Raw genomic sequence first — 20,553 nt, 5'->3', positions numbered from 1 at the left:
GAGCCAGGAGCCCTGTCTTAGAACAGGTCCTCACACTCTGTCTATAAATAACAGCGTGGAGTGGTGTCTGTGAGATATATGTAGGTGTCTATGTTGGCAGAGGAAGGCGGTGTGTGTGCATGTGTGTGTATGTTTATGCGTGTGTGTTGTTGTACCAGAGTATGGGTGTGAATAATTATTTGTGTGTGTGTGTGTGTGTGTGTGTGTGTGTGTGTGTGTGTGTGTGTTTGTTGTACCAGAGTACGGGTCTGAATAGTTATTTGTGTGTGTTGTTGTACCAGAGTATGGGTGTGAATATTTATGTGTGTGTGTGTGTGTGTGTGTGTGTGTGTGTGTGTGTGTGTGTGTGTGTGTGAGTGTGTGTGTGTGTGTGTGTGTGTTGTACCAGAGTATGGGTGTGAATATTTATTTGTGTGTGTGTGTGTTGTACCAGAGTATGGGTGTGAATATTTATGTGTGCGCATGTGTGTGTGTGTGTGTGTGTGTGTGTGTGTGTGTGTGTGTTGTTGTACCAGTGTATTTATTTGTGTGTGTGTGTGTGTTGTTGTTGTACCAGAGTATGGGTGTGAATATTTATTTGTGTGTGTGTGTGTGTTGTTGTTGTACCAGAGTATGGGTGTGAATATTTATTTGTGTGTGTGTGTGTGTGTTGTTGTACCAGAGTATGGGTGTGAATATTTATTTGTGTGTGTGTGTGTGTGTGTGTGTGTGTGCGTGCGTGCGCGCGTGTGTGTGTGTATGTGTGTGTGTGTGTGTGTGTGTGTTGTTGTACCAGAGTATGGGTGTGAATATTTATTTGTGTGTGTGTGTGTGTGTGTGTGTGTGTGTGTGTGTGTGTGTGTGACAGAAAGAGCAAGAGAGAGATAGAGAGAGTAGGAGAAGGAGAGAGATGAGGGCTCAGTACATAGCGTCCTCGTACATGTCCGTCCGGAGGCAGAAGAGGATGCCTCCCCCTAGCATGAAGATGGTGGCTCCCCAGCCCAGTCCGTAGCCCCAGTTGAACTCATGGTAGGTCTGCAGGACGGTCCCATCAATGAACTTGATTGGGTAGAGGACCAGTGCACAAGCCTGAAGGACCACTGAAAGAAAGGGAAAAAATCTAGATAATAAATCCACAGAAAGATAGAAACATGTGAACATTTTATAGTTAGACAACGTATGTCTTCTATCTCTGTACACTAATTTAGGGCCCTATAAAATCCACGTTGCCAACGGAATCACGGAATACAGACACTAAAACGGAATTCAACAATATAGATTTTTTTTTAGGGAAGTAGGAAATCAACTAAATGTATTGAAATTATTACAACATTCCTTAATGTGCCCATGATTATCATAAGACATGAAAAAAATGCATCAATGAGTTATATTTTCCTTCAACTTTATGAAGAGGCAATGACACAAGAATGCCCCTGCCTGTGAGTGCGTGTTTGTCTACCACTTTGTGTAGCCGTTAGCGAGGACGCTAATGTAATGACAACTGTCTTCTGGAAGATGGAAAGGCATTCACAAAAACCTTCTCAATGAAATGTTAACTACAAAGTAGCCTATGCCTACCTGGCAGAATGATATCATGATTATTTGCATAAATCCAGTGGCCATTTGTTTAGCAAATTCTGCAATCACATGAGTGCTACAGAAACACCACTAAAGTAACAACAGTCTCTTGCTGGTGCACATTGGCATTAAAGGGTAACTACACCCCAAAATCAACATTTCTTAGATTTTTTCCAGACCTCAAAAGTGGTCTTCTGATGTGGTTTAAGCATTGTTGTGGACATAGAACACCCAATTGTGGTGTTTTCATACCAAAACAAATTGTAATATCATCATCATCACCATCAAACTAACATGGTCAAAGCACACCAAGACAGTCGTGAAGAGGGCACGACAAAACCTATTCCCCGTCAGGAGACTGAAAATATTTGGCATGGGTCCTCAGATCCTCAAAAGATTCTACAGTTGCACCATCGAGAGCATCCTGACTGGTTGCATCACTGCCTGGTATGGCAGCTGCTTTGCCTCTGACCGCAAGCCACTACAGAGGGTAGTGCGTACGACCCAGTACATCACTGGGACCAAGCTTCCTGCCATCCAGGACCTCTATACCAGGCGGTGTCAGAGGAAGGCCCAAAAAATTGTTAAAGACTCCAGCCACCCTTGTCATAGACTGTTCTCTCTGCTACCACACGGCATGCGGTACCGGAGCGCCAAGTCTAGGTCCAAGAGGCTTCTAAACAGCTTCTACCCCCAAGCCATAAGACTCCTGAACATCTAATCAAATGGCTACCCAGACTAGTTGCATTGTCCCCCCCCCCCCTTTTACGCTGCTGCTACTGTGTTATTATCTATGCATAGTCACTTAAATAATTCTACCCACATGTAATATCACCTCAATTACACCAGCTAACCAGTGCCCACGCACATTAACCCTGTACCGGTACCCCCTGTATGTAGCCTCGCTTTTGTTATTTTACTGCTACTCTTTAATTATTTGTTACTTTATTTCTTATTTTTTTAGATATTTTTCTTAAAACTGCATTGTTGGTTAAGGACTTGTAAGTAAGCATTTCACTGTAAGGTCTACACCTGTTGTATTCGACGCATATGACAAATACAATTTAATTTGATTTAATTTGATAAAAACACATTTTATAGGGCCCTACTATTTGAGATGTATTCTGGTAAAAGGGAACCAGCTAGCCTTGCTGTATGAATGAATGACTACCTGTGTGCAGGTAGAGAGCTAGTGATGCCAAGAATGCTGATGGGAAACTGGAGCCACGTGCGAGTCAGAGTTGGGACAACAGCCAGGCTCGGAGAGGGGTGATAGATACCCCCAACCAGCCGCTACCCAGGGGGTCCTATCACACCCTCTCCCCTCAATGTCCTCTACACTCTACAAACCCTGTTCCTCCTCCTGGGTCCCCTTCACACTCTCTGTGCCCCTCCTTCAGAGACCCAACAGCTGCTAATTACTGCAGCCAGCAGCCAACAACAAACCCACCCGCCCATGCTCCACTACACAGTAAACAAACATACTACTGCATCCTGTATCCAATCTCTGGTTCTCTAATGAAGTTCTAATGCTTCCTCCTTAGGTTGCCACTGAGAAACACTCTACCATATGGTTGTGTCAGAGCTTCACTAGCCTTTACTGACCACAGCCTAAATATAGGATTATTGTATTGAACAATTCTGAACTGAACTGAAGTCTGTAAGTAAAAGCCTATTATAATTCAAACTCGTTGTGGGCTTATACTGTCAAGTGGCCAAAGCCTATAACCCTGAACTTCCAAAGAAAAGTAAAAAGTGTGCTTTTATAACCTGTGACGTTGTGTTCCACTGGACTGTGGTCGGAACTGTGGTGGCAGAGCTTAGAATAGAAAACACATTGGGTCACACTAAAATATCCCTATAGCGACAGAACTTTCATTGTGTGTATGCCGTGTTACCATCTCTCTGTGTACTTTGTATGTGGAGTAAGAAAGGTTTGACGCACTCGTTGCCACACAGTTGTTCGACTGCACACACACATCCGCGAGTGTCCTGTTCATAGTCACCAATGTCAGTCGATTGAACTTTGTTAGAAGACCAACACAGACATAACTATTAACTTTAGGATTCACATTGTGTAACCTCATCCGTCACATCACACTCCGAGTCAACACATTCCTAATGAATATATTTAAGAGCAGGAAAGCAGTCACTGTGTTGGGCAATGAATTAGAGTGAGTGTTGGTCCGTCTGTGTGTGTACTCACGTATGTGCGGTGAGGCTTCCTCCTACTTTTATGGTCAAACAGTAAGGCGTCAAGTTGAAAGAGGGGGAGAGGAAATACCACACGGTGGGCTCTCTAGACATAAAGTTAAACTACTGTTCCTTTTCCCTATTAAAACCTGTGTGTATGTGCACGTGCACGTGTGCGTGCGTGTGTGTGTGTGTGTGTGTGTGTGTGTGTGTGTGTGTGTGTGTGTGTGTGTGTGTGTGTGTGTGTGTGTGTGTGTGTGTGTGTGTGTGTGTGTGCATATATGTCGACTGACGCATAGAGGGGACATTGTGAAATTTACTGAGACTCCACCTGGAGGAGAAGAGGTGAAGAGGCGTGAGACATAAGCTCAGGAACGTGACTGTTCACAGAGACCAGGCGAAGGCGGCTGGGCTGAGGCCGTACTTCTGGCCAGCAGACAGGCACAACAATGACTCTCAGCCTTTCTCTCTGACTGGGGGCATTTACACAGCCCCCCTGCCCCCTCCATCCTGTGACTGAAGGCTCTCCTGCATAAGGAGACCTTTATCCTTAACAGGCCTGAAAGCAATTACAGAGAGGGAAAGAAAACACTGCATCTCCCACATTTCTCAGCAAATGACAAATGGCGAAAGCCTTCAGACATCTACCACAATCTATCCCTCCACATACTGGTGCTACAGTATAGGAGACTTCTAGGCTGTTTTGGCTTTTTATAAGAGCAACTGGCTAAGTAACTAGCTGATGAAAACAATGGTTGTTTGTATACATCCTGACACCTGTCTCTCAATGGACTTCAAGCAGAACATTTCCAAGCAGAAAGATACAGTGCATTTGGAAAGTATTCAGACCCATTCACTTTTACCTACATTTTGTTACGTTAGAGCACATATGTCAGAGTCAAGGCCCGCGGGCCACATCCGGCCCGCAAGAAGGTTTTTTACGGCCCCTGGGATGATCTTGATTTATTATTAGAACCGGCCCGCAGCAAGCCGGCAGCCCGCAGATCTTTTACACGCACCAATACTACATTTCCCACAATGCAAAGGTGACGCACCGAGCAGTAGGCTGCTTCATTTCAATATTTATTGGCACAGCAGTCGTCAGCATCACAGTAAAATTAACTTTCAGATACCCATCAAAAATGGCAAAACGGAAGGTGGATACTGAGAACCGGGGGTTTCAAACAAGGTGGGAGTCGGAGTATATGTTCACGAAGGTAGCTGGAAAACCTGTGTGTCTTCTGTGTGGAGAAAGTGTGGCGGTACTGAAAGAGTATAATCTGAGACGACATTATGAAACGAAACACGCGGACAAAAACAAGAATATGGACATGGAACAAAGGCTACAAAAGGCAGAGGAATTAAAACGAGGCCTCAAATCTCGACAGGCTCTGTTCAAAAAAGCCAAATCACAAGGCCAGGCTGCTGTCATGTCCTATGCATGGCACAACTACGGGGCATGATTTGTATGAAGAGGTGTCAAGATGTGTAAATGAGATGGAGCTGCCTTGGGAAAAACTCGTGGGTTTGACAACCGACGGAGCACCTGCGATGTGTGGACACAGGAGCGGACTGGTGGCGAAGATACGGGAAAAGATGCAAGAGGAAAACGCGACAGGTGAGCTGACAGCTTATCATTGTATCATACACCAGGAAGCGTTGTGCGGTAAAGCCTTGAAAATGGAGCATGTAATGAGCATCATCACGCGCACAGTTAACTTTATCAGAGCCAAAGGTTTGAATCACCGCCAGTTCAAGGCATTTCTGACGGAGTTAGAAACGGAGCATGGTGATTTGCCTTATCACACAGAGGTGCGATGGCTAAGCCAGGGAAAGGTGCTTCAAAGATGTTTCGAGCTTCGTGAGGAGATTTGTCTGTTCTTGGACAGCAAAGGGAAAGACACAACACAACTCCGAGACGAAATGTTTCTGTGTGAAATGGCTTTTCTGTGTGACATTACGAGTCATCTGAATGCAATAAACTTGCAGCTGCAGGGTCGGGATCGTGTCATCTCTGATATGTACAGTACAGTGAAGGCATTTAAAACCAAACTGACTCTGTGGGAGACGCAGATGCGGAAAGAAAATTTGAGCCACTTTCCCAGCTGCCAGACCATGAAAGAGAAGGTCTCTACCAGTGCGTTCCCGAGCACACAGTTGGCTGATAAAATAGGTATGCTTGCCGCTGACTTTGACGCCGATTTGCTGACTTTGAAGCACAAAAAGCAGGTTGGAACTGCTCGGTAACCCATTTGCTGTTGACGTGGAAAGCTCACCACCAAACCTCCAAATGGAGTTGATTGACCTCCAATGCAATGATGCACTGAGGGCAAAATATGCGGCAGTGGGTGCTGCGGAGTTCGCCCGTTTCCTCCCCGGCACAATGCCCCAGCTGCGCATCCAGGCTGCTCAAACGTTGTCTATGTTTGGCAGCACATACCTGTGTGAACAACTGTTTTCTTTGATGAACCTGAACAAAACATCACACAGAAGTCGACTTACTGCTGAACACCTCCACTCAATTCTGAGGATTTCTTCAGCTCAGAGCCTTACCCCAACATTGATGAACTTGTGGAAAAGATGGGACACCACCAAGTATCACCCTCAACCTCAAACAAGTGAACATTACTGTGCAATCACATATTTAGAGTTTTTACTCAGTTCAAGTTTAAAAGTTAAAATTTAATATTTGTTTTCACTGCATGTTACTTCTCCTTAAACAAAGTGTTGTTTTTGATTAATAGATTTTTGCACTTTATTTTTTGTATTTCAATCCAATTATATTTTAAAAATATTTCAGTTGAGTGGATGATAGAAAATTGCTATTATTGTTTTTTCTTTGAAGTAAATTTAGCCCACTTTTGCTAAAATAGAAAATATAGTCTACTGATGGTGCCTTGAATACCGGTTTCTTTCATTTAATGTTCATGTTATGGGGATATTTATATAAAGGAAATTTGTCTTTTGTGTCTGTTGAAAATTAAAGATTACTGACAGAGCCATAAGAAAATATTGCTTTATTTATCTGATCATATTGTAATATATTTGTTAGGTTTTCAGTAGGTTCAATTAGGTTCACTAGACTATATGCGTCATTTAAAAATTTTTCAATGAACATTCGAACAGTCCGGCCCTCGTCTTGTAGCTGATTTTTTTATTTGGCCCTCCGTCCATTTGACTTTGACACCCCTGCGTTAGAGCCTTGTTCTACATTATTATTTCACACCATACCTAGGTGTCTGGTTAGACTGTAAACTCTCCTTCCAGACTCACATTAACCATCTCCAATCCAAAATTAAATCTAGAATCGGCTTCCTATTTCGCAAAACAAAGTATCCTTCACTCATGCTGTCAAATATACCCTCGTAAAACTGACCATCCTACCGATCCTCGACTCTGGCGATGTCATTTATAAAATAGCCTCCAACACTCTACAAATTGGATGCAGTCTGTCACAGTGCCATCCGTTTTGTCACCAAAGCCCCATATATTACCCACCACTGCGACCTGTACGCTCTTGTTGGCTGGCCCTCGCTTCATACTCATCGCCAAACCCACTGGCTCCAGGTCATCTACAAGTCTCTGCTAGGTAAAGCCCCGCCTTATCTCAGCTCGCTGGTCACCATAGCAGCACCCACTCGTAGCACGCGCTCCAGCAGGTATATCTCACTGGTCACCCCCAAAGCCAATTCCTCCTTTGGCCGCCTTTCCTCCCAGTTCTCTGCTGCCAATGACTGGAACGAACTGCAAAAATCACTGAAGCTGGAGACTCATATATCCCTCACTAGCTTTAAGCATCAGCTGTCTGAGAAGCTCACAGATCACTGCACCTGTACATAGCCCATCTGTAAACAGCCCATCCAACTACCTCATCCCCATACTGTATTTATGTATTTATCTTGCTCCATTGCACCCCAATATCTCTACTTGCACATTCATCTTCTGCACATCTACCATTCCAGTGTTTAATTGCTATATTGTAATTACTTCGCCACCATGCCTATTTATTGCCTTAACTCTGTTATCTTACCTCATTTGCACTCACTGTATATAGACTTTTTGTTTTCTTTTTTTCTACTGTATTATTGAATGTATGTTTTGTTTATTACATGTGTAACTCTGTGTTGTTGTATGTGTCGAACTGCTATGCTTTATCTTGGCCAGGTTGCAGTTGCAAATGAGAACTTGTTCTCAACTAGCCTACCTGGTTAAATAAAGGTGAAAAAAAAAAATATATATATATATATATATATTACACACAATACCCCATAATGACAAAGTGACAACATTGAAATGTGACTTGTTTCAGGAAACTAGGAGTATGTTGCGGGTCACTACTTCACAGGAGAGCCATTTGAACGTAAACTTGTTTTTTTTTTTAAATCAAAATGCGTTTTTTTTGGCAGAAATGCCTTCTGGAACATGTGAACTTTCATGTGCCTTAATAACAAACTTGTATGCCATCTTTAAATACGAGCCTAGTTGGTTTAGCCACAGAAAAAGTCAGCAACCTTCCCGCTAGCAATGATTGACTGAGATAATGAGTGGGCTGGACATGCCAAGAGATGAGTTTGGATTGGTCTGCCATGTGGCACGCGTCTGTCTATTTGAGCTGGTAAGAATGTGGAGGTAATCCTGTCTAACGCTGCTTTAAATATATATATATATTGCGTAGTAGAACTGCATAAGTGTTGCTCTCCACTTTCTGGAGGACCGAGTTTTGAAATCAGTGGAATTAGATTATGATAGCTAAGGAGATGGAGAAAACACCTGTCTCCGGATTACATCTTCAAACTAAGGGCAACCATGGCTTCCGTGACAGAGAGGGAGAAGTGTCCAACCATGTATATGAGTAAGACAGTCTAGCTAGCTACATTTTCAGATATTACACGTTTCTAGTTTTGTCAGAAAGTCATTTTCATTTCAAGTTAAAGTGTACTGTTAGCTAGCTAGCTAATGTTAGCCGGCTGGCTCGCTAGCTAGCTAATGTTAAGTTAACGTTATGTGTAAGATCTGTGTAGCAATATTATTCGTATCTCAGAGCCATTTGCTTTGCTAGTTATAGCCTAATATTAGCTAGCTAATATTAAACCTGGTTGGTTAGCTACCTGCAGATTAATTGAGGGTAGTAACGTCATGAGTTGAGATTATGGTTCATTGATTAGCTAGCTAGCTACCTACATGTCTTAACAAAAGACTCCACTGTGCAAGTATCCATTTCAATAGAATGTTCATGATGCCACTGCGACAGCTGTTGATAGACATAGCTGGGAAATTCGCTCTGGCTACCTACTCTGATTTCAGAGCACTCTCGTCTGAGTCTGCCAGAGCACAGAATAACTGACAAATTTACGAACGCTCAACACCTGTTGAATATGGCCGGTGTCAGTAAACGTTGGCAAAAAAAAGTTCATTGTTGCCAGCAGCACATGGTCAGAGTGAGCTGTTCTCTCATTTGTGTCTGGCAGTAGCTAGCAAGCTTGCCAACGTTAGCTAGTTAGCTTGGTTGCTTGACTGCTGTTGTTAGGACAGAACGCTCGGATCAACCCTTAAAGAGATGGTTGGGGCAAAAGCTTAAGAGGGTGTGAACGATGCTGAATGGGTGTAGACAAAGAAGAGCTCTCCAGTAGGTGTACCAAAACATTCAAAGGCCATTTTCCTCAACTGTAGTGTATGATATACAATTTCCACTTTTATTCAATGTAAAACACACCATTTCAAATTTTGCTACATAAGACCAAATCGAGCAGATCGGTCACAAATACCTTATTTACATAAGTATTCAGACCCTTTGCTATGAGACTCGAAATTGAGCTCAGGTGCATCCTGTTTCCATTGATCATCCTTGAGATGTTTCTACATCTTGATTGCAGTCCACCTGTGGTAAATTCAATTGATTGGACATTTTTTAGAAGGCACTGACTTGTCTATATCAGGCCCCACAGTTGACAGTGCATGTCAGAGCAAAAACCAAGCCATGAGGTCAAAGGAATTGTCCGTAGAGCTCCGAGACAGGATTGTGTCGAGGAACAGATCTGGGGAAGGGAAGCAAAAAAAGTCTGCAGCATTGAAGGTCCCCAAGAGCACTGTGGCCTCCATCATTCTTAAATGGAACAAGTTTGGAACCACCAAGACTCTTCCTAGAGCTGGATGCCCAGCCAAACTGAGCACTGGTCACTCTGACCGAGCTCCAGAGTTCCTCTGTGGAGATGGGAGAACGTTCCAGAAGGACAACTATTTCTGCAGCCCTCCACCAATCAGGCCTTTTGGTAGACTGGCCAGACGGAAGCCACTCCTCAGTAAAAGGCACATGACAGCCTGCTTGGCACATAAGGACTCTCAGACCATGAGAGTCTCTGGTCTGATGAAACCAAGATTGAACTCTTTGGCCTGAATGCCAAGCGTCACGGCTGGAGGAATTCCCCAAATACAGGTGTGCCAAGCTTGTAGCATCATACCCAAGAAGACTCGAGGCTGTAATCCCTGCCAAAGGTGCTTCAACAAAGTACTGAGCAAAGGGTCTGAATACTTACGTAAGTGTGATACTTCCGTTTTTTATTTTTAATAAATATGCAAAAATGTCTAAAAAACTGTTTTTGCTTTGTCACTATGGGGTATTGTGATGTCATTATGGGGTATTGTGATGTCATTATGGGGTATTGTGATGTCATTATGGGGTATTGTGTGCAGGTTGATGAGGGGAAAAAACAACTTAATCCATGTTAGAATAAGGCGGTAACGTAACAAAATGTGGTTTAAGTGAAGGGGTCTGAATACTTTCCAAATGCACCGTATGTGTTCAGGCCTGGGAAAGTGCAGGGAGTGGGAGCAAAGGTGTTTGTTTTCATTCTATATAAATGTAATAACAGGGTGCCTGTCTGTTAAATAAGAAAGTTTCAAATTGGGGAATGTCGGGGAATGTGGGACTGAGTACAAACCAGGCAAAGGCTGTTGTCACTGCTCCACCATTGTTTTCAAACCACAAGACTGACTGACTGACTGACTGCACACTGCTCTATTCCTGACCTCACACATACAAACATGCACACACACACACACACAGAGAAATGCACACACACACACACACACACTCGTTTTCATTACAAGAACAAACAGCAAAAAGCGATGTTGGTTTTAATATTTCTTCCTTATTCAGTATGGCTTATTGTGCTTGTCCTCTCTGTGGATGCTTTATATGGTGATGCATTGGTAGTAATATGCAGCTGTTGATTTGCTACAGTTCACAGAAGATAAATAAAAAAGTATTGTGAGATTAGTTTGTTTTGAACAATTAGTTAGTTTTAAGAGTTAAATGCTCCACAGCACTGTTATTCCGGCATGGCCTCTTAATTGTGTTTTGACTGAGCCTGAGAAGGAGAGGCCTAGTGAAGGAGAGAGCAGAGAGAAAGGGGGAAAGAGAGAGAGAGCAGAAAATGAAAGAGAGACCATTGAGAGGGGGAGAGAGAGAAATAGAGGGCAGAGAGAGGGAAGAGAGTGAGCAGAGAGTGGGGGCAGAGAGAGGCGGAGCAGACTGAGCAGAGAGAGCTGTGGGAGAATTCATCTCTTTCTTCATGGATATTATCCATGAGGGAATACATTCCTCTCTTCATTGGTAACTGTGCAAATTCTGCGGCTGCTTTTTCTTGGCACGCATCAGCCTGCTTTCTGGGTCTCAAAGCACCACAAAAAGAGTTCTCACCCACAACTCCCCTCTCACCCCCCTCCTCTCCTTCTCCACCCTCACAGTCTCAGTCAGTGTCTATTTAGCTTTGTGCAAACAACTTGACTATGACCTCAAATGGTGAATTCTTTATTTTATTTTTTTACCCCTTTTTCTCCCCAATTTCGTGGTATCCAATTGTTGTAGTAGCTACTATCTTGTCTCATCGCTACAACTCCCGTACGGGCTCGGGAGAGACGAAGGTTGAAAGTCATGCGTCCTCCGATACACAACCCAACCAAGCCGCACTGCTTCTTAACACAGTGTGCATCCAACCCGGAAGCCAGCCGCACCAATGCGCCGGAGGAAACACCATTGCACCTGGCCACCTTGGCTAGCGCACACTGCGCCCAGCCCGCCACAGGAGTCGCTGGTGCGCGATGAGACAAGGACACCCCTACCGACCAAGCCCTCCCTAACCCGGGCGACGGACCTCCCGGTCGCGGCCGGTTACGACAGAGCCTGGGCGCGAACCCAGGGACTCTGATAGTACAGCGCCCTTAACCACTGCGCCACCCGGGAGGCCCCTTCAAATGGTGAATTCTGTCTGTATGGAGACCAATGCGGTATGGGGAAAGAATTTACACTGTATCTCCATGTTGTGCCTACGTGAGAATGCTGTTCATTGACTACAGCTCAGCGTTCAACACCATAGTCCCCTCCAAGCTCATCACTAGGCTAAGGACCCTGAGACTGAACACCTCCCTCTACAACTGGATGATGGACTTCCTGACGAGCCGCCACCAGGTGGTAAGGGTAGGTGACAACACATTCGCCAAGCTGACCCTCAACACAGGGGCCCCTCAGGGGTGCGTGCTTACTCCCCTCCTGTACTCTTTGTTCATTCATGATTCCAACGCCATCATTAAGTTTGCTGACGACGACGAGACGGTGGTAGGTCTGTTCACGGACAACGATGAGAGAGCCTATAGGGAGGAGGTCAGAGACCTGTGGTGCCAGGACAACAACCTCTCCCTCAACGTCAGTAAGGCAAAAGAGCTGATCGTAGACTACAGGAAACGGAGGTCCGAGCATGCCCCCATTCACATCAATGGGGCTGTAGTGAAGCAGTTCGAGAGCTTTGAGTTCCTCGGTGTCTACATCACTATGGATCTGTCATGGTCCCATACTGTCACACCCTGATCTGTTTCACCTGTCTTGTGCTTGTCCCCCCATTATCCCCTGTGTATTTAAACCTGCGTTTTCTGTTTGTCTGTTGCCAGTTCAACTTGATTTGTCAGGTCTTACCAGCGGGTTTCCCGTTTCTCCTGTCCTCAAGGTTTTGTCTTCTAGTCTTCCCGGTTCTGACCTTTCTGCCTGTCCTGACCCTGAGCCTGACTGCCTGACTGCCGTCCTGTACCTGCCTGACTCTGACCTGGTTCACAAACCTCTGCCTTCCCTCGACCTGCCTTTCGCCTGCCCATTTGTTATATGAAATATTCTGAGAAATCAAGCTATCCACCTCCTGTGCCTGCATCTGGGACATATCCTGTGCCTTAAAAATGGTCAAAGACTCAAGCCACCCAAGTCATAGACTGTTCTCTCTGCTACCCTACGGCAAGTGGTACCGATGAACCAAGTCTAGAACCAACAGGACCCTAAACAGCTTCTACCGCAAGCCATAAGACTGCTTAAATAATTAATCAAATTGCTACCGGGACTATCTGCATTGACCCTTTTTGCACTAATTTCTTTTGACTCATCACATACGCTGCTGCTACTGTCTATTATCTATCCTGTTGACTATTTACTTTATTCCATGTTATATGTACATATCTACCTCAGTTACCTCGTACACCTGCACATAGACTCAGTACTGGTACCTTGTGTATATAGCCAAGTAATCGTTACTCGTTGTGTATTCATTATTATTTTAATTATTACGTTATTACTTTTCTATTGTATCTCTATTTTCTTTCTGAATTGCTGGGAACGGCCCGTAAGTAAGCATTGCACTGTTAGTCTACACCTGTTGTTTACCAAGCATATGATGGTTAAAATGTGATTTGATTTGTATGTGATTGTGTTGTGGCGCAGTATGACCCTGTATGGTGTTGGGTTTGTGATAGTTCAAGTTTGGTGGACTCACCTGCAGCAAACATGAACACGGCTACTGTGCGGTAGTGCTGTCTGTGTGTCCCCCGGCACAGGGAGATGAGGGCCACCAGGAAGGCCACCAGAGTCACCGCAGCACCGGCCAGCAGCAACACGAGGGTGGCTATCTGCCAGTCTGCAGGAGGAGACACATGTTACAAATGACCATCACCAATATTGATTCATAGGGTACTCCTGTTCTAATCACTCAGTGAAATACAATCTATGTATGCAAAAGTATGTGGACACCCCTTCAAATTAGTGGATTCTGCTATTTCAGCCACACCCATTGCTGGCAGGTTTATAAAGTCGAGCACACCGCCATCGCCATAGATACACTTTGGCAGTAGAATGGCCTTCCTGAAGAGCTCAGTGACTTTCAACGTGGCACCGTCATAGGATGCCACCTTTCCAACAACTCAGTTCATGAAATTTCTGCCCTGCTAGAGCTGCCATGGTCAACTGTAAGTGCTGTTATTGTGAAGTGGAAACGTCTCGGAGCAACAATGGTTTAGCCGCGAAGTGGTAGGCCACACAAGCTAACAGAGCGGGATTGCTGAGTGCTGAAGCACGTAGCGCATAAAAATCATCTGTCCTCGGCTGCAACACTCACTACCGAGTTCCAAACTGCCTTTGGAAGCAACGTCAGCACAAGAACTGTTTGTCGGGAGCTTCATGAAATGGGTTTATATGGCAGAGCAGCAGCACACAAGCCTAAGATTACCCTGCACAATTGCATACGTAGGCTGGAGTGGTGTAAAGCTCGCCACCATCGGACTCTGGAGCAGTGGAATCGCCTTATCTGGAGTGATGAATCACTCTTAACCATCAGAAGAACGTTACCTGCCCCAATACATAGTGCCAACTGTAAAGTTTGGTGGATGGTCTGCGGCTGTTTGGTCTGGGGCTGTTTTTCATGGTTCGGGCTAGGCCTCTTAGTTCCAGTGAAGGGAACTCTTAACGCTACAGCATACAATAATATTCGAGACGATTCTGTGCTTCCAACTTTGTGGCAACTTTTTGGGGAAGGCTCTTTCCTATTTCAGCATGACAATGCCCCCAGGCACAAAGCGAGGTCCATTCAGAAATGGTTTGTCAAAATCAGTGTGGAAGAACTTGACTGGCCTGCACAGAGCCCCGACCTCAACGCCATCGAACACCTTTGAGATGAATTGGAATGCTGACTGCGAGCCAGGCCTAATCACCCAACATCAGTGCCCGACCTCTCTAATGCTTCTTTGGCTAAATGGAAGAAAGTCCCCAGAGCAATGTTCCAACATCTAGTGGACAGCCATCCCAGAAGAGTGGAGGCGGTTGTAGCAGCAAATGGGGGACAAACTCCACATAAATGCCCATGATTTTGGAATGAGATGTTCCAAACATGTAGTGTATGACTGTATGGTGGAATTGAATGGATCCCCCATAAACTCAGACCAGTGATGAGAGACAAGCAGGAAACAAATAGCCTACTGCTCTTGTTACAACTCAAAACACGTGTGTGTGTGTATTTGTGGTCAAGAAAGAGTTTAAAATTCCCCAACATTCACAGTTATCTCTAGTGTTTTAATTTAGACAGTGAAGGGAGCTTGATCCAAATCAAATCAAATCAAATTGTATTTGTCACATACACATGGTTAGCAGATGTTAATGCGAGTGTAGCGAAATGCTTGTGCTTCTAGTTCCGACAATGCAGTGATAACCAACAAGTAATCTAACTAACAATTCCAAAACTACTGTCTTATACACAGTGTAAGGGGATAAGGAATATGTACATAAGGATATATGAATGAGTGATGGTACAGAGCAGCATACAGTAGATGGTATCGAGTACAGTATATACATATGAGATGAGTATGTAGACAAAGTAAACAAAGTGGCATAGTTAAAGTGGCTAGTGACATAAGGATGCAGTCGATGATCTAGAGTACAGTATATTCGTATGCATATGAGATGAATAATGTAGGGTAAGTAACATTATATAAGGTAGCATTGTTTAAAGTGGCTAGTGATATATTTACATCATTTCCCATCAATTCCCATTATTAAAGTGGCTGGAGTTGGGTCAGTGTCAATGACAGTGTGTTGGCAGCAGCCACTCAATGTTAGTGGTGGCTGTTTAACAGTCTGATGGCCTTGAGATAGAAGCTGTTTTTCAGTCTCTCGGTCCCAGCTTTGATGCACCTGTACTGACCTCGCCTTCTGGATGATAGCGGGGTGAACAGGCAGTGGTTCGGGTGGTTGATGTCCTTGATGATCTTTATGGCCTTCCTGTAACATCGGGTGGTGTAGGTGTCCTGGAGGGCAGGTAGTTTGCCCCCGGTGATGCGTTGTGCAGACCTCACTACCCTCTGGAGAGCCTTACGGTTGAGGGCGGAGCAGTTGCCGTACCAGGCGGTGATACAGCCCGCCAGGATGCTCTCGATTGTGCATCTGTAGAAGTTTGTGAGTGCTTTTGGTGACAAGCCGAATTTCTTCAGCCTCCTGAGGTTGAAGAGGCGCTGCTGCGCCTTCTTCACGACGCTGTCAGTGTGAGTGGACCAATTCAGTTTGTCTGTGATGTGTATGCCGAGGAACTTAAAACTTGCTACCCTCTCCACTACTGATCCATCGATGTGGATAGGGGGGTGTTCCCTCTGCTGTTTCCTGTGCTACTTCAAACATGCTCACTTGACCACGTGCAAAACCTTTTCTTCAATCTCATCCATCCATCCAATCTGTCTCTGCCTCTCCTCTGTCCAGGTTCTGGCTGTGCAGACATAGCCATGATGCAGCCTTCCAAAATCCAGCTGACTGTTCAGTTCTCCCGCAGGTCTGTTGCGTCTCGGTTGGCTGGCTCGCCTCAGAGAACAGAGAGAAGCTCCACTGGAGGCAGTTAATGAGCTCCGCTCTGTCATGTCTTTCTCTGCCCCCAGGTCCCAGGTCACTGTCTCCTTTGTCTCCTGTAGTGTTAACCCCACCATGCCTCTGCACCCAGACGCCCTGGTCCTAATGAGCTCCGCCAGGCAGGCAGGCGTTCTCTCTCTCTGCCCAGGGACAGGGTCATCTCTTAGGGACCGCCTCACATTCAGCCCCCTCCTTCTCCACATTACACCACAACAACAGAGGGAAAGAGCTCTATCACAGCAGCTCATTATGTGACAGGTGTTTGTTTGTCTGACAGCACGCTCCGCAGGGTTGTTACAAAACAGAAACATCCGGTTTTCAGGAGAAAAGTTTGAGAGGCTGTGATGCCACTTGTTTACAGTCTCCGGTGAAACATATAGCGGATGACTATAGATAGTGCCTGTCTGTCTTCGAGATGAAGTTCTTGCCACAAAGTTGCAAGACACCACATACCAATTTTGTTGGCGTCAGCTTTGTCGGAGATTCCATTGCCGCTAGATAACGCTATCTAATATCTAGGTCTCTGAAGTTGTTTCCATCCGGAATATTAACCAGGCGACACTCCATCTTAACTCTTCCACATTTACTGTATTGGTTGAACAGTGCAGAAGAGAACCTCCCCTACTGTTTTTATTTTATTTTAGTCTGACAGAGACAGACCATCAAGCTTGGAAAGGGTGTGGCTGGCTGGGCACCACAGGGGAGGGCACTGAACTGAGATCGAGGGTCCTATCAGAGGAGACCGCCAGGGTTAACCTGCCTCTCCTGATCACAGGACCCATATGGTGTCCGCTCTGCTCTGTGCTGGAGCCTGGAGACAGTAGTAAAGTTGGCTGCAGTGGCAGTAGCATCCTCACTGAGGCTTTCCCTTACAGCACATTCTACTAGGCTGGGAGGCTCAGCCAAAACAGCTACTGAGAAACAGTAGAGGAGAGGGATGAAACTAAGGAAGCAGCAAGTAATGTTCCAAGAGACCAACATTAGAGCTCCACAGTGGAGATGTCATAATACCCATAAAACCTAGAGGTCAAATAGGGAAATGGTTTAAATCGTTTTTCCACCATTCATTTTTCCCTTAGGGGATTTTAGTAGCACTTAAAATAATGACTGTGTTTCATGTAGGGTTACCGTGGTAACATAAAAAACAACAAGGTCGAATCATGACATCAGTGATCTTCAGCTCGGAGCTCTAGAAAGAGGCCGTTGGATGACCGTTCAAAACTTATTTTCCCAGTCGGAGACTGTTTTTTCCAGAGTTCCCAGTTGTCTTGAACTCACCGAAGTCTGATATATCCCAGTTCCAAGTTTCCAGTTGTTTTAAACATGACTCAGTAGTCATCCTGGATTGACAACATGGCCAATGTATTCAACATTTTCTGACCCATGGTATTGCATGTGAATGTTTATCCTTTTAAGCTTGGAAAAGAGACCCTTAAACCCAAACTTGGACCACACACCCGCTTCACTGAATAGCAGGGGAAGCAAAATAGTGATTGCTTTGCAATGCTTAGAGTTGGCCACTGATTCTTTCCAAACCACTCATTGTTGAATTTGTGATTTCCAACTTGTTCGGTAATGTTTATGTCCAAAGGCCGATGAGCACTGATACATTTTATTTATATTTTCTCTTCATATGACAAGGAATGAAAAGGATTTGCCAGCAGATTGTCGACGTGATTCATGATGGTGACTGCTTGTCTAGCTTGCTACTGTTGACAAGATTTTGCAAGTATGATATTGACACAATTAGTCCAATAAAGGATAAGGTAGATATAACTTGATTTGACATTATTTTAAATGTGGCCAATGACCTTGATCCTTCTTGGATGGGCACTTCTAATGTAAATCTATGGCAGTATCCAAGGGGGCTTGAACTTTTAAGCTTTCCTTGTAGATTTTGCAGACTAGTGTCCCCATGAGTGACAGCACACTGAGCCAATTACGGCGCAACTAGAGAAGATTACCAACCACCTGCCCTGAATGAGGGGTTTCCACTGACCCTAAATATATGGCTTAGGCCTATGTCGGAATGCATGAGAACACCCCCCCCCCCCCCCCAAACCGTGAAATGTATCTATGATGATGCTTTCAGGCCATAACCACAGCCCCTCTATCCCCATGTAAATAGAGTGAGAGTGGAAAGAGACTCTCAAAAAGAGATACCAGAGCAAGACTGCCCTCTCCACCAGAGGAATGCAACAATAGGTGGAACACTGCTCTGCATCACATTCCAATGGGCAAAAACTGGCTGAATCAACGTCATTTCAACCCAAAAACTCTGTGATGACATTAAATCAACCATGACAACTGATTGGATTTGCAATAAGTCATCAATGTAACCTAACTCCAATGACATTATGATTGTTTTTCTTCTTCTAGTTGAATTCACGTTAAATGATAACTCAACCAAATGTAGGCTAAATCAAAACTAGACGTTGAACTGACGTCTGTGCCCAGTCAGAAAGCTCTGCAGAGGTCAGTGGAGCTCCCAGATGGCACGTCATGGGGACTAATTGCTCAGCAGTACAACACTCTGCTGAGAAAGAGAACTTCACATTACAACCGCAACAAACTGTGGCGACACTCAAAGAGTCTCAGATAGGCCTAAACATCTACTTGTATCACGATAATCACTCACAGAAGTGGTACGCACTGATTGGCAGGGCAAAAATATTTAGACTGGATACCAGTGTTCTTAGCTAACATATTCCACTCATGACAGGAGTGGCAATGAATGGAATGTAATAGTGGCAAGTGGCAAAGAGCGGAATAGTTTACCCGAGATGCAACCAGGCTACAAAATATTGTCCCTGGAAAGCAAGTGTTGCAGTAGACATGTATCAACGGAGCCGGAGCAATGTTGAACAAGCTAATTACAGTACATTAACAACTGGTCCATTGTTGAGCTCTTCATCCATGACCTAAATACAGTAGAAATGCACCGTCAATTCCAGGTATTTCTCTCACTATAATCCGATTGCTTTACGCATTCATTCTGTATCCATCTGGACCAGTCTTATAGAGTGTATGTGTATGCTATAGAACTTCAACAAGGTTGTGAAAGGGAAAAAACTGCACCAATTTCTAGGCCATGTTTTATAGAGTTTGTAATAGATAATGAGCCTTAAGAGCAGGGGTGAAAGCATGGAAAAAATGCCAATATCACCATTTGTGGGTTCCTATAGTGATAGTCCCCCGTCATTCGCTGCCAAAACACTTCTACATTATTTTTGGGAGTCAAGGATTATAACTCATTTTGGGGATCCCTTTTCATCTGGATAGAAAACCACTTGAAAGGCATCATTTACATCAAAAGTAAGAAGAATTCTAGTAGGAAAAAAATAGCTTCTTACCAGATTTGAGGGTGGAAAGGCATCTCCAGCCAGAGTCTTTTTCGGTGCATGATTCCCATAGCGACAAAGAAAACCGCTCTGCGGTTACCCAGGCGGGACTCAATAACGCTACAATGTCCAGACACAATGCCAGAAAGACACAAAGTAAAGCAATCAACTTGAATGGTCTGAAAACGTACACTTCATTTACAGACATGTTTTCATATTAAGTTTACTTCGATCCACGCGTGTTGAAATAGAGCAGAGAAGAAAAGCTGTGACAGCGTCCTCCAGCACCCTCAATCCGAAAGTTCAGAATCGACTGTAGCGAGTTGGGATGAAAACCCTGATTGAAGTCCTCTCTCCTCCTCCTCGCGTCTGTCTGTGCGCACAATGCGCTTTACTTAGATCCCGTGTTCCCCCGTCTGGTCAACTGATATGGCATTAGCTGTTAACTGGAGCACAATGAACCTAATGGATTTGATCAACTATTCTACGATCTACAATCCATCACTACACACTGTACATACATTAGGTTATATTGAATCACATCAAGGGTGGACTTTGACCCTGGAGTGGATTTTGTCGTTATTCAACTGCATTTGTCCTTTCATTGAAACATGTTCTGGCTCTTATGGTAACTTTGCAGTGTAAATACTGTATATTGGATTTATTTATTTAACCTTTATTTAACTAGGCAAGTCAGTTAAGAACACATTCTTATTTACAATGACGGCCTATAAACCTAGTCTTGGCCATTACTGAATATGTCAG

At 44.5% G+C, this 20,553-nt stretch overlaps 1 protein-coding gene across 1 annotated transcript; it reads right to left on the bottom strand.

Annotated features, from left to right (window-relative positions):
- Positions 1–539: 539 nt before the first annotated feature.
- LOC115135640 (transmembrane protein 47-like) lies at positions 540–20,149 on the bottom strand. The gene is made up of 3 exons (XM_029670540.2): positions 19,801–20,149; positions 13,560–13,700; positions 540–1,079 (listed from the first exon to the last, which is right to left on the bottom strand). The coding sequence occupies exons 1-3, from the start codon at positions 19,994–19,996 to the stop codon at positions 898–900; spliced, it is 519 nt and encodes a 172-aa protein (XP_029526400.1). The 5' UTR covers positions 19,997–20,149; the 3' UTR covers positions 540–897.
- Between the last annotated feature and the right edge of the window lie 404 nt (positions 20,150–20,553).

This window comes from Oncorhynchus nerka, linkage group LG10 (assembly GCF_034236695.1).
Source record: "Oncorhynchus nerka isolate Pitt River linkage group LG10, Oner_Uvic_2.0, whole genome shotgun sequence".
Taxonomy (NCBI): Eukaryota; Metazoa; Chordata; class Actinopteri; order Salmoniformes; family Salmonidae; genus Oncorhynchus; species Oncorhynchus nerka.
The sequence above is the reverse complement of the archived record's forward strand: the minus strand, read 5'-3'. Positions and strand labels throughout refer to the sequence as shown.